The 15,438-nt window shown below is 40.5% G+C and overlaps 1 protein-coding gene across 3 annotated transcripts in view; it reads left to right on the top strand.

Annotated features, from left to right (window-relative positions):
- ZFAND6 (zinc finger AN1-type containing 6) overlaps positions 1-15,013 on the top strand; it is a 57,687-nt gene extending 42,674 nt beyond the window's left edge. Inside the window, exons 5-7 of one of the 3 annotated variants that reach the window (XM_089539081.1) lie at positions 3,331-3,545; positions 11,568-11,681; positions 13,764-15,013. In XM_089539081.1, coding sequence (XP_089395207.1) covers positions 3,331-3,545; positions 11,568-11,681; positions 13,764-13,883 — 449 coding nt within the window. In that variant the 3' untranslated portion in view covers positions 13,884-15,013. Of the gene's footprint in view, positions 1-3,330; positions 3,550-11,567; positions 11,682-13,763 lie in introns of all 3 variants that reach the window. The other 2 variants (XM_089539080.1, XM_089539082.1) reach the window with 2 other exon arrangements.
- Positions 15,014-15,438: the final 425 nt, after the last annotated feature.

Raw genomic sequence — 15,438 nt, 5'->3', positions numbered from 1 at the left:
AAATTGCCATGTGTCCTAGAAATGGCAAACAGTACTCTTCTTTTCTTTCAAGTCACTAGAACCCAGATGGAGAATGTGTAGCCATTCAGGTAATTGTTGGATTGTAGCTGTCATCAGGTGTAGCTTTAATATCAGATGATGGGAGTTATAAGGCCAACAGCTTCTAAAAAGGGGGCAGCCCATTCCTCATCACCATTCTAGAACATAGCAAGGCATCTTGCCTACAAATCCCTTGTAAGGGAATCTCTCCTTCATTTTACTTGTTGTCTTTATATTGGTGCATTGATTGCTTGTTTCATGCAGCATGTAGTTTAACTTATGGGACTTACTACCAGAAGAAGATGTGATGGCTTTCAACCTTGAAACCTTTAAAACTGAATTAGATAAATTCATGGAGGTTATATGATCAGTGGCAATTAATTAGGATGGCTATATATCACTGCTGATAGTAGGCCTCTGTATGTCAGTTGTTGTGTAACATGGCATGGAGGATGCATTTATGCCCTTTGGAGGTCTATAATATGCTACACATTTTGATCCCACTTTAACTGCCATGGTTGCATCCTACAGAATCCTGAGATTATAATTTCAGAGTTATCTGGCAGAGGGTTTTGGTGCTTCATTGAAACTATGTATCCCAGGATTCCATAGGATGGAATTGTGGCAGTTGAACTGGAATCTGTAGTTGTGAAAAAGCAATGTTTATGGCCCTTGTGTGAACAAAATGCTAGAACAGATAGACCTTTGCTCTGATCCAGTATGGCAGCTCTTGTTCTTATACTTTGCAGTGAAGTGGTTACATAGTACAAGCTTTTACTTGATTACCATCTCGACTTTTACTTTCCTGCATATTAAAACACAGATTTGAGACTACATTTATTGAAGTGAAATGAAAGAAAGGTGCCTTATACCAGGTTAGATTCTTTTGTCCATCTAGAGTACTCTGAGAGGCAGTGGTTTTCCAGAGTCTCCAGCAGAATCTTTCTCATCCCCTACTACCTGATTCCTTTTAAACTGTAGTTGGTCTTCATCAAGACAGAACACTTACAGCAGACTGGACTTGCCATCTATAAATATGCAACAAACAAAGTGCCAATGTGACAAATCACCTGAAGAATGTAGGCAAATTTAATTTATACCCCACTTTTCTTTGCTGAAGCTGTTTCAACAGAGGAGTTACACAGCCCATGTAACCAGCCCTGGTCAACAGCCTGGCCATAGCATTTTAGACCCATTGGAGTTTGCAAACAGTTTCCAAAGGCATCCCCGTATAGAACCCATTACAGTAGTTCAAATGGGATGTAATCAAGGCATGTGTCACCATAACCAGATATGACTTCTCAAGTTACAAGGGCCTATTTGGTTTTAGTGTATTAGATACAGCATGTAGTATAGAGAATGCCCAAGAGGGGCCACTTTACTCTTCAAATACACAAAGACGAGCAGATGAACATACAAAACACACACAGAAAAATGGAAGACGCTCTTGATGTACAAGGGGCACGTTGTAGATTGGGAGGCATGCTTGCATTAAGAAACCCTTCTCACAATACTGCTCAGCTTTTTGTTGAGGAAAGCTAGGTTATAAACCCAAGATAAGAAAAAAATAAAGGGAGCAAAAAGTCTAAGCAAACTGAAACAAGCTTGGCCAAAAGGAATGCCATACCTTTATCTTCAGAGTTCATTGGCCATTTCACCCAACTACTTATTCATCCAGGTCTTGACTACAGCCAAACATTGTCCACATTTTAAGATAAAATTGATGAGCTGATGATCTAGTTCTTTCATTATGTCTATCTGGTCCACATATCTTTTTCATCATTTAATGTGCCCCCCACCACCACTGTACACACACATCTGCTGAAGAAGCCAAAGATGAGTAACTAGAGAGTCTAGGCCCTCCAGCTTCCTATCTCAAAGATATGACACAGAAAGAGAAGAGACTGGGAGGCAGATGAAAGGAGAAATTCTTAGTTGGAATGGAAAGAGTTCAGTGACACAAGGATCCCAATGTTTTTTGCTTTCCAACAGAACCATTCAGTGGTCCAGGTATTCTTCCATTCCTCTTTCTTTTGCAACCTGATGAATGGCTGCTGTTTGGCAACAGAAGATGGAGGGGAGCATCTCATGAAGCATGTTTCCTTTCTCTCCTCCATTACAGCCTAACGTATTCTCATATTTTAAAGGTGTACACCAATGTTCTAATCTACACTGAGTACGTTTGCATAATTACAGTGGGACCTCAGTGTCCGCGAACTGGCTATCCAGGGATTTGTGCATTAGTGGGCAGCAAGCTGCATTGTCCCCAATGGCAGCGCATGTATGTGGCTGCGCTGCAATTAGGGACATCCTCCATTGTCCCCAGTGGTGGCACTTGCACATGACTGCACCACCATTAGGGACAATGGGACTTCACATTCAGCAAAGGAATATGTGGGCTTTCATATATCATAAGCTACTTGTGGACGTCTTACTTTTAGTATTGTGGGGTGGTGGGGCAGTTTTATTTGACACATTTATGTGTTACCTTTAACAAAGTTTTCAAAGTGTTTAATGCATGACGTAGAATGCATAGATTTTTTTTACATACTTTCAGATATCACAGCAGTTTGCCAGTGTGCTCCTTGTTTTAGAAACAGTGCTAGAAAAATAATCCTTATTTGAACTACAGTTTCCAGCAGCCATGCAGGCTAGGAGATAGTGGGAACTATAATCTAGAAAAGAAACTTTTCCCAGCTCTGCTTAAAGGCAATATATATATTTTAAAATGCTCTCCATTGTGCCTTTCTTGTATATTAAATTGTGTTTCTAATATTCTCCCCTTTTCAGTGCTCATTCAGTTGCAATTTCCTCTGTGCTAGAAGGATCTTCATTTTAATTCCCCATACACTTTGGCAACACAATGGTAGAGCTAAAAATGGGGGAGGGCCAGGATAGAGATAGAAGACCTTTTCCCCAAGCTACTTTGAAGTAACAAAAACAACATTCATATCTTTATACCGGCCCTTCTTTCTTCTCTATTCCTAATACCTTTCCTGTTCTCTGTTTCTAATTATAACAGAGCAGGTCAAAATCTCATCCCTTGCTAAACAATCCTTCTTCACTTAGTAATACAGCCATATTCTTGATGTGTTTGCAGAGTTGATAAGCTCTGCATTGTTGTAGCTGTACAATGAAAGCGGTTGAAAAAACACAGACACACCTGTTTAACAGTAAAGAAATGCAAATAATTTTAAAACTGAGTACACAACATATTTGCTTTTTAAAAAAACAAAACAAAAAAACCCAAAATAATACATCCCTAAAATACATATCCCATTGAACAAATAGAATCAACATCAGTGGACCTTGCCGAGACAATTTCAATAGACAGTACCGGAGAGGAATTGTCGATGGATAACTCAGATTTACCTGACACTACCAGGGGCTCAGAAACAGAGTGTGATTATGACGCAAGCGTAGAAAATAATATAGATGATCCCGATTTCCCGGATGAGAGCTCAAGAGTGAAAACGAAGAGTGATACAGATGTAACGCTAAACACAGTAGGTAAGTGTGTTTCATTGTTAATGGTAGCTATAACAGTGATTCCCAGCTCATAAATGTGCCACGAGAAGGGCTGGAGCATGCCTTGAGGGGGGGAAAGAGACATTATATTGGATGAGGCAGGGATGTCCACATTAACACAGATCTCTCCATCACATGTTTCGTTTCCTTCCTTCCTTCTTTCCTTGCTTCTCACCTGCCCATCTCCCTACCACTGTCAGTAGCCATATATTTCAAAAGAAGGTGGTTAAAACACTCTGCATCTCCTTGATTTCCAGGGGAGCAGGAATGGGCCCTTCACATGTTGTTGAATTGCAACTCCTAGCCCACTCAGCCAATATTATGAATGTCAGGCATTTGCAATCTAGCGGGAGGCGGGGGATATGCACAGGTTTCCCATCCCTGCATATGCCTAGGATACAAATCCCAGGAGCATCAGAGATATCAAGAAAGTTCAGTCCCATCCCACAACTTTGCCTGAGTGGGCAAAAAGGAATCTATGTCTTCCTGAATTCATAGGGAGGATGTCTGCCCCATTGTTCTGTAAGTTCACTGAGCACTCATAAATGTGTGTTTCTAAACAAACATGAAGGCTTAATAGTGGGGCAGGGCGAAGTGGTGAGGTCCCATGCCAGAGGTACCAAATGTTTGGGAAACACTGGCTTATAAATCAGGTAAAATAGAGACTAGAAGCATCAAGTTCTCAGAAGGTACAGATGGGACAAATATAGGTATATAAACCAATGGTTTCACAGGCAGAGATCTAGCTACCTGTGTTTTAATTTTTACACTTGAATGAATGGAAATTCAAAAGTGTTAAATAGTATGGATCATAAATAGAGCTTGACCTCAAACACTTTTTAATCATACTCATTTCCTTCTGCATTCCTCCACCCCTCTACCTTTGGTCTGGATGTTGTTCTCTTTATTTGCAAATGTCTTTTTCTCTGCTTCTGATAATTTTTTTTACATGTGCCCACAGGGTTTTAAACGGTTCTCATCGAATTACCATCTGAAATAGTATACCCAATCTTCTTACCACTTTTCAACCTTTTCTACATGTTTTTGCATTCAACTGTTTCTGTCTCATTCTCTCTCTCCTATGTCGTCATTCTGTTCAAATAATTTCTTAATATTTTTGTATTCATGCCTTTCTTTTGCAGCCTCAAATCTTTCAACTTCTTGCTGTTCCAAAAAGAACATGACTGTTGCAGACAAAATAGCAAATGCCTTGACCACTAAATTGCACCCTTCTTGCTTTCCAAGCATTCATTTTCCCCCCAAATGTGCTTGCTGTTGGTTGTGGGATTATGTGATGTAGTGTGTTTCTCTCTCTCTCTCTCTTCTTGTCATCAACACATGCCAGCATGAATCTTACTGTATTATTGAATAAAAGGAAAGATGCATTTCTGAACACAGAAAAACAAATAGGATCAATAGCCAGAATTAAAAGAGCTACTTTAGATGCCTTATCTCATGTGAGATGCTTTCTCACAGAACCATAGCATTTTAGAGTTAGAAGGGTACAAGGAAGTCATCTAATTTGGTGCCCAGCTACATGTAGGAATCATGCAACTACAGCTTTCCTGACAGATGGCCATCCAGCCTCAGCACTTTTAAGAGTGCCTATGCTTTACTGTACAGACTACTGTATATTTTTACAGTAAACATCAATACAGTATAGCTTTTGTCTATCTAACTTAGCACTGACCACTGTGACTTCAGAGTCTGAATTCTTATCACATTCCTCAGTACTTAATCCTATTGAAAATGGAGATGCTAGGGATCAAAACTGGTTCCTTCAGCATGGTAAGCTTGCAGTTTAACACTGAGCTGTGGTCTTTCTACAGCTGTTAAGGAGAGGAGGCTGTTTTGTTATTTTACCAAGAAATGAACATCCCAAAACACTTTTGGCTGCAGAGAACACATTGCACAGTTCTTCCCTTTGAGTCTTGGTCAAGGTGTCTTCTACTTTTCTTCAGGATTTTCTTGATTTAACTATCCATCCAGTTCATTCGGTTGATGGGACATTGATGGCATGGTTGGTGGGAAGCAAATGGCCTCAGCAACATAGGGGATGTATCTGGGTCAGTTCAACCTGCACAGGTAGCTTCCAAGGGTTACATGCAGGTTGCTCATCCTGATGCATTAACAGAAGAGAGGTAGATCCGTGCTCTGCAGAGGTCACCCCACTTATAGCAGGACATAGTGTAGACATACATAATGTCTTAAACTTATTATTCAAGTCATGTCTTATCCTAAGCATGGGGAGACTTCCTTCAGACCGAGGACCAAATGCAGTTTCAGTCCTGTGTAGGACTGAAGTCAAAAATGATTTTAGTGTAAAGCTTTTGCTACCAAGAACTGAGCGTTAGGAGAGGTATACCGGCTTTTTAGAATGCCGGAAAGTCTGTACCAATGCTCGGCAAACATCAGTGATGGTGCCATGCAGAGGATATTGTGGCCCTCTTTGGAAACCCATGAGACTAGATTTAAAACCAGTGCCTGAGGTCTCCCAGCCCTGCTTCAGGCACTTTAGACAGTGTTCCCCAGGCTAGTGCTCTCCAGTGCTGCTGCACTGCAGTTCCTCTCATTTCCATGTCAGCAGAGCAAAAGGACAAATGTTGGAGATGGTTATTCTGTCTAAGAGTATTTTAGTACAGAGTTCAACAATTGGCTCTGCTAGCAGCTGAATTTAAACCTGTTAGATTACTTCTTTCTCTTTTTATACACCCTGAAATATCCCTCTTATTGATAAAGCCTTCTTGTCCATATAGGCTTAATTCTCATGAAGGTGCTAAATCAGTGATGGCGAACCTATGGCACGCATGCCAGAGGTGGCACTCAGAGCCCTCTCTGTTGGTACACATGCTGTCGCTCTAGTACAGAGTTTGCCAGAGTTTCTTACTAGAAAGCCAGAGGGACGTGGCACTTTACAATAAATAAGTGGGGTCTGGGTTGCAGTTTGGGCACTCAGTCTGTAAAAGGTTCACCATCACTGTGCTAAATCAATGTTTGGGCAAAAATGCCAGTTCACATGATTGTACATGTTTCTATGCAAAGTACTATCTCCCCTCTCCCAAGAAACTTAAATGGCAGGAGGAATGGTCACGGGCACACTTGTGGTTTCCAATTTCCAATGTTATTATTATGATGCAAATTGTAATGCTACCATTATTAGGCATAATTAAAGTTTGGTTATAGCTAAAAAATCAGTAGTAATAAAACAATACAGTAAAACAATACAATAAAACATAAAAAGAGAAGGCTTAAACAAAAGAATAATGTATCAAAATATCAAGAATACAATTTACAAATACAAAACATTACGAATACATTGATTGCATCCACATTTTTTATGAGAAACAATCTCAATTATTCTCATGGGCAATTCTGAGATGGGCTGCTTTCACTGCACATCAAGTCCAATTTAATTTGACTAGGCAGTAAATATATAATTTTATCCCTGTCATTCATGTCAGCTATAGAAAAACAAGTATTTATCTCTCTGGATCTCATGTAGCTTATGATGTAACCTATAATGTATGATGTTCTCAACTGGTTTCCAAAACTCATTCTTCTTTAGGAATATTCTTATATCTACCTTCCATAAAATTAGTCTTCAAAATCTGAAGACACAAGATTTGAGGTCTCACAAATGATATTAGTTTAGCTCAGAATCGCTGTACCTGAACTAAGCCAGTGTTGTGAATAGAACTCATATGCCATCCATAAAGAAATACTGGTGTAGTTCAAGTGCAGTAATTGTTAAAGCTTGGCCTGCTGTTGGTTTAACGTAGGAGCAGGCAACTTGTGGCCCTCCAAATGTTGTTGGACTGCAACTCCCACCAGTCCTAGTCATCCTATCCAGTGGTGAGAGATGAAGAAAGATCCAATAACTTCAGGGAAGCCTTGGTTTTCAGTGATCACTGGGGCTAAACAAGTAAGGAAGACAAGAAATAAGATATTTAAGTCCATTGTTTGGACAGGTACACCTTTTTTCCCCCTAAATTTTTAAAAAGCCTGCATCTAGCTATGACAAACATAGGAAAATTCATTCATACTCATACATTTCTTAGATAGATGATTAGTTTAATATATGTGCTTTATTACCACCATAATTTGTTTACTGGTCAGCTGTGTGTCTTATTTTTGCACTCAATAACAAATGATAGCAGTAACACATATGGTTCTTCTCTAAGTGTTCAGAATGATTCACATACATTGTCTTGTAATCCTGAAGCAATGCTATAGATATGTTGGTATTATTGTTCCCCCATATTACAGATGTGGGGCACTGAGGCTCAGAGAAAGCGGATTGTCAAGATTTGAATCAGGGACTGCCTGCATTGTATATTAACAAAGGCAAGCCTTGTTATTTCTCCTGAAACATGTTGGTCATTAACTGTCCTGCTGACATTTGGCTCTTTTCTCCCACCGCCAATATAGGACTACATAGAACAGGTTTGGGATGGTTGTGGCCTCCCAGGTATTGGACTATAACTCCCATCACCCCTAAGCACTAGCCATGCTGGCTGAAGCTGATCAAATCCCACAGCATCTGTGGGGCCATAGGTTCTTCACCTCTGATATACAGGCTCTGTGTTTTCTGTTCTACAGGAAAGTTGCAGAATGTAGGATGGGTCCAGAATTATTGGCATTCTTTTTTGGCTTTGACTCCAGTGCAGTGAATATCTTTAGCAAAGAAAAGAGCATTCTGGTAGAAGAAGAAGAGTTCAGCCTTGCTGAATCAAAACTGGAAAACATGTCAAAATTGCACTGCTTCGCTGTTGCTGGGCCCAGTTCACACAGTCTGGAGAGAAATGAGAGAAGAAAGTCTTGTGGCACCTAGTAAACTTACTTCTTCTCTACTTTTACTGTGTGACATTTGAGCATGGCTCTGGGGCTGTTTGAGAAACACAAATGTGATTCTTTTGATCTCTGCTGTATGTGCAAGAAAACTGTCCAGAATTCAGTGAGCGGCCTCCTACTTTGCCTGCAAATGGTCCTGTTTCAATAGCAGCGTTTTCCTGGTGTTAACAAGGACTTATAGAGACCAATAAATTTGTCAGGTTTTTCTTTGGCAAAAAATACTCAGAGATGGTTTGCCATTGCCTTTCTCTGAAATATAGCCTGCAGCACCCGGTGTGCTTTCATGGTCCCCTTCCAACTATTAACCAGATTTGATTCTGCTTAGCTTCTAAGGTGTGGTGGGATCTTGTACTTGCAGAATAGTTAGACTATAAGGTAAGAAAATGGGGCTTACGTGGCCTGTGAGTAGTTTAAAGAGAAGTAAAAAGGAGGTCAACAACTTTTTATCTCTCTGTTACTGTTGGTTCTCAATGTTAGTACTGAGCAGGCCTCATAACCTGCCTCCAAGGCAAGCACAGCCAAACAATCATAGAGGAATGACCGAAGAACCTGTAACTTTGAAGCCACAGTGTTTGCTGCCATTTGAAGATACACAGTGGTGTCATTCAAAATAAGAAGCAATAGTTTCTGTCTCCTCCACAACCACCATGTGTACATATGTGAATGTGTTCCACCAGTTTCCCTTCACCTGGGGACGTTTGCTACCTTCCTGGTGGGGTCCCAGAATCTGGCAATGTTCCTTTTCCAAAATTGGCTGGGGTTTCCTCCAGCCCCTCAGCAATAGCCACTTGGCACATCCCCATCCCCAGTTCCCTGCCATGGCTCTGGAGGTTCCAGTCCTTCCTCTCTGATCCTTTCACCCCTCCTTGCCCTCTCTGGCTTTTTCCTCATTTTCTCCTTTGCTGCCCCTGGCTCCCCTTTTAAACTCCAGTGATTCCAGATGATATCGGACTAAAATTCCCTGGCCATTGTTCATGCTGGCTGGATTTCTGGAATTGGAGATCCACTGCACTAGGCCACCAGATATGAATAGATATTTGAATACATTTTCAATGAGTGGGACTGAACATCATAATTTTTTGAGGTTCTAATTGTTTTGTGTAAATGGCTTTCTTCTTTGTCTCTGTGACTTACACAAATGGGTTATTCTGTATTTGCGCAGTGCATCATTTGGAATGTTAGAGCATTACATAAACTTCTGGGTGGCAGCGCCAACCACCTCCAGTGCACCTATATAAGGAACTTCCTGTCAAAACTGCAAATTCCTTTTTGTCTGCTCCTGTAGCAGCATCTTTAAGAACTGCATTCCTCATATTCATCAATCTTCATTGGTTGATTCAGAAGTGTCAGAACGGTTTCAGGACGACGGCCTTGTCACCACTTACCATCAATATCTGATACCTCACTACTATTCTTTCACAATGGACTTAATAAATTCCACCTTGCTTGGACCTCCATCATCTCGGATTTATGGGTCATTGATATCATCACCAGAAGTTATGCCATCAGATTCCAAAATATCTGCCCTCCAGCATCTTTCATATCACCTTGTCCACACTATAGGAGCTGGACACTGTCTTGCAAAAAGGGGGCATCGAACCCATTCATCCTTCACAGTGTCATTGCAGTTTCTTCTCCCATTATTTTATTGTAACCAAGAAGGGTGGGTTTGCATCCTATCCTAGACCTGCAAGTAATCATTTACTACATTTGTCTGCAACACTTTAGGATAGTGATCCCCAACTCCATCCTCCCTTTGATGAAAGAGAGCATTTGGTATGCTACTCTGGACATGAAGAATGCCTACTTACATTTGTAGGGCAGCTGCCTGGTCAGAGCCAATGACATTTATCTCTCATTACAGAGTGGACTCGAGGTCTTGAGCTAGCACTGTATTGGGTAGATCTGAATTGTTTTCTTCCATTACTTAATTGTATTATTACGGTTTCAGGGTGATTCTGATTTCTACACTTCGATTCCTCCTGTTTCTGAAACTTACTATATACTGACATTGCCTTGCATTGATATGTAGGTGTTATGCTCATGTTTAATGTGTTACATTGGTTTCATATTCAGTGAACTTACATTTTGTTTGCAATGAAACTCCCACTTCCTTGTGTAGCTTGCTAGGCTCCCATTCATGTGAATCTCAGAGATCACGAAGAAGGAGGACAGGTTGCATACCTGTAACTGTAGTTCTTTGTGTGGCCACATGTGAAATCACACAACCTTGCCCATCCTCCCCTTGTGATGTCCTGCCAGTCCTATGGACGTTCCATTGGCGTCCATGGAACTGGCAGTTTTGGCAGGAAGACCCTTTTATAGAGGCTCTGGATGTGGTCAGGGCTACCACCAAAAAGCTTATGTAACACTTTAGCAGGTTCCTAATGATGCACTCTGGATGCACAGGATAACCCATTGGTGTGAATTCACAGATGACCACTCACTATAGTTACAGGTATGGAACCTGACCTTTTTTGAAAACTGACATATGAAAATAGGGTATTAAAATGTCAGAATATACAGAATTTTGCCTGGGGTATGCACTCTGTTGATTTTGTAAACTCAGGTAGGAAAAATGGGATTAGTGTTGCAAGTATGTCAAACCACTTACATGGCTAGTCTGTTCCTTGTGGTCTGGGATGGGAGCAGATATAAGCCTGTTTTAGCACCATTGTTTTGTTATAGTATTTTTTTCACACATGAAACAAAGTGTTACCATTGTACTTTCTAAGAAAATTCTAACTGCCTTCAATATGAAGTCCTGCCTCCCTCTGCAGTTTCAGTTTTGTTTAATGCAGCCCATGATCAGCAGGAAGAATCAGCACTGTTGGTGTATACGAGATGTTATGGTTGGACACTGTTCTAGATGTTGTTGGAATCCACCACTGGCTGTGGTGGCTAAGACTAATATGTGTTGCAGGCTAGCAAACCCTGGAACATAGAAAAACAAGAAGAAAGAGATAATGGGATCCTTCTCTGTGGCTTATTGGTGGAAAAATCTTCATTAAAGTTCTGTCACGTTTAAGGTTTGAGGACAAAAGTTAACCCCAAATGCAAAGGTTCTTAAACGTGTAAAACAACTTTGTATTTATCATATCGCCTGTCTTGTCTCTTTATCTTTTCCCCACTCCATTCTTTCCTCCTAGCTTCATCATCACATAATGCAGAACCTTCCTCTGAAGAACAGGACAAGTCGCTTGACAAACCAAAACAGAAAAAATCTCGCTGCTTCATGTGCCGGAAGAAAGTTGGTCTTACTGGTAAGTTTCCATTGCAGTCACTGGAAGGCTGAGTTGTGCAGTGAGTATGAGAGCTTCTTCCGTTTGCGCTAAAACGTTTTTGAGCCAGTAGTATTGAGTACAGTCTGGCAAGATGAAATTTTTGAAATGTCAAGATGGAATTGTTCACAAGGAAGTGGGGGAATAATAGCCCTTGGTAAGGATGCTGCCTCCATTTCTGCCTGTTCGTTTGAATTCCTAGTAGGAATGCTACTGCCATTTTTACCTCCTGCAGCCATACCTGCCTCAACAGGGTGTTAGATTAAAGTCATCTCCTTCATGATAAACCTTTGCATGGCTAATGGTTTTAGAACATAGGAAGCTTCTTTCTATTGAATCAGACTATTTCTTTATCTAGTTCATGACTGACTGTTTTGTCTGGCAGTAGACCACTGAGTTTCAAATGGATCTTTCCCAGTCCTTATTTTATTTATTCAGCCTTTCCTGAAGATACTGGGATTGACCTTTCCTGGCTTACTGAATATGTTTCTTCATTTATTTATTAAATCCTACATTCATCCATTAGAAAGGACCACTCAAGCAATTCCTGTTATCCAGCAAGAAAATCATGGCAAGGGAAAAGAAAACCAGTCCCCATCCATTGGCCACAGAAGGAGATGTTTTCCTTCCAATGTCGTTTGTCCTTGTGCATTGTCTATAACATTGTGGCCCAGCAGGAAAGGATATCTTTTAGTAGGCCCACCATGAAAAAAGGATCAAGTGTGATGTAGGAAATAGCATTAGTTTAATATCTCTACTGGCTAAGTTGCGAGAAAGCAATATAGAAAGGAAAGCTGTGCTGAAAAAGAATCAGCATGGCTTTGCCAAAGATAAATCTAGTTTCACTGACTTTTCAAAGTTGTTTAGAAGGCTCAGTAAACATGGATGTGTTGACTGGGTGATGCTCAGTGTGTCTTCCAGCTTGATTTTTCATGTTGTTTACTTGGGATTCCAGAAGGCTAACTTTGCAGATTAATGTAAGTAATCGTTGTAAAGACTGAAAACTGGTTAAAGGACGACAGGGAGAAAAAATCAATGGCAAGTTCTCACTATGGAATGAGGTCTCTTCAGAGGGCACAGCACTTTTTGAGTTGTTCATAAATAACCTGGATTTAGGACTGAGAAACAAATTGGCCAAGTTTGTTGGTAACACCAAATTATTTAGGGCAGAAGGGGGAAAATGAGATTGTGATTGTACCAAAAGGATCTCTCTAAGCTGGGGGAATGAGTTATAAAATGACAAATTGGATTCAGTGTGAATGAGTGTAAAGTGATGCATGTTGGAGCAAAAAACAGTCCCAATTTCACATATATACTGATGGGATTTGAGTTGAGAGCTGCTGACTGAGGAAGGAAACTTGGGATTGTGGAGGATACCTCAATGAAAATGTCAGTTCTGTGTGCAAAACTCTTAAAAAGTGGACAGGAGGAGAATCCAGACTGGGCAGAATTAGAAAAGAAAAAGTAAAGTCCCCAATATCATACCACGCTTATACATATTCATGGTACAACCACACCTGGGCTATTGTATACAGTTTTGGTAACCACATCTGAGAAAGGATATTGTAAAACCCAAAAGATACAGGAAAAAGGCAACCAAAGTTATCAAGAGACTGGAACATCTCTCCTATGAGAAAAGTTTACAAGTGGGCAGGGCTATTTAAAGCTAGGGGAAAAGACAGATAAGGCAGGACATGATAGAAATGTTGTCCATGTGGGGAAAGTAACCATCTGCTGAAATGGAATAGTGTGAGAGCCAAGAAAGAAAAGGGAGTAGTTAAACTGTAGAATTCACTGTCACAAAATTTAGTCATGGCTGCCAACTTGGACAGCTTTAAAAATGAAATGGGTTAATTCATGGAGCTTAGGGCCACAGCAGGTACTAGTTAGGATGGCTAATATTTCAATTGCTTAGGGGAATGCAAGGTGGAGGGTATGGTGGTATTCTTGTCTTACAGGCTTCTCATGGGTAACTAGTTGACTGCTTTATGAATGGATATTGGATTAAATAGGTCATTGATCTGATCCAACAGGAGGTTTTACGTTTTTACATTCTCTCCACAGGGTTTGAATGCAGGTGCGGAAATGTTTACTGCGGCGTACACCGTTACTCAGATGTCCACAGTTGCTCTTACAATTACAAAGCTGACGCTGCTGAGAAAATCAGAAAAGAGAATCCTGTAGTTGTCGGTGAAAAGATCCAGAAGATTTGAACTGCTACTCTTGCTGGAATATTAAAAAAAAAATGACCATCTGCAGATGAAATTGACTTGAGCTTCTTCCCACCGCCCCCCCTTCACAAACTTTCCATTCTTCTCCATCCTTCCCTTTTAGTCATCAGGAACACCAGGACTTGTGTCCCGAATCATGCATGTCATCCGAAAACATAGATTCCCCGCCCCCTTATTTAGAACATGTCTGAACACATACGTTAAAGCAGTACCGTTCCCCACCGCCACCATCCACCCCGGCCACCAACAGCTAAAGACTTCAAAAAGTAAACGTTACACTTCAGAGATTCTACACTTCTGTGAAGCCCTGTGGGGCTGCTGAATGAAATACCATGGCTATATAAGTATTACCCTTTTGAAAATGATTTTTACTTTTAGTTGAATGCAGAGGGCTTTTTATAATACAAACAGAGATATACTCGGAGGGCATCAGTGCTTTTGGTTTTTCCCCCTCTAGTACTAAACATGCATGCATTAACCTGGCCGTTTTCCTTTCTTCTTTGTATATAGCTTTTCTTTTCTTTCCTTTTCCTTCTCTGCAGCACGATTTCCTTTTTTTGTTTTTAAATAACACCTCATATGGCACAACTAGCGATCAGTAACTGAATGTATTTTAATCATTATGGCTGCTTGGGGTTTTGTTTTTGTTTTTCCCATTAACAAAGTTTATACATACCTTAGCATAATAGCTTGTTTGCACCCACTACCTATTTATGTATGAATCATTGGTAATGAGTTCCAGAGAGAGAGAGAACATGGGTGTGTGTGTGTGACAGAGAGTGTGTTTGTGTATGAGGGAGTGAAAGAGAGAAAATGCTGAAATTCAAAAGTCTGTGTGGTGTTTTTCTTTCTTTTCAAAAAACAACTTTGAGAGGGGATTTCTCTCTCTGCGTTTGTGTGTGTGTGTGAGTTGCAGAGTTGTCTGCACTTTGTGGCTGACTGCAGGTTTTCTTGGGGTTTATGTTATTGGGTTCTTTATGTACACCAATATGAAGAATGATGAAGTTTTAACTGTATTGTATTTATGTTCATCAGCGTCTTTAACTTTGATTAAAATAAAATTTTTAAAAATTGGGATTCCAAGACCACTGTGCCATTTCCTTTGTGCCTTGTCTGTGGGCCGGAGGGAAGGACGGGGATACAAGGAACGGTGAGGGTTATTTGATCTTGCTGGCTATTGCTTTGGGGTATTGTTATCCAAAGTCAAACTGCATTAATCCTGCAGTGCAGATTAGATTTAAAGTGTTTCCACAGATAATTTTGCATATCTTTAAACTGGATAATGAAGATGTCCAAACAAAGGTTTTCCATAGCTTTGGCTTAGCCATAAAATGGAGACTATAGGGCTTGTACAGAAAGGCCAAAATAAAGCTGCTTTGGGTCACTTTGGAGGTATGCTGTTCAAATGAGACACATACATTTTAAGAGGCCAGAAGCTGTGCCAAAGCTGCACTCCAGTCCTTAGGACCAGAGTATGGCTTTGGCATGGCTTCTGGCCTCTTAGGACG

Source organism: Sceloporus occidentalis, unplaced genomic scaffold (genome assembly GCF_023333645.1).
Source record: "Sceloporus occidentalis isolate IW3139 unplaced genomic scaffold, rSceOcc1.0.p SCAF_9, whole genome shotgun sequence".
In the NCBI taxonomy this organism is placed as follows: domain Eukaryota; kingdom Metazoa; phylum Chordata; class Lepidosauria; order Squamata; family Phrynosomatidae; genus Sceloporus; species Sceloporus occidentalis.
This window is presented reverse-complemented; position numbering and strand designations above follow the sequence as displayed.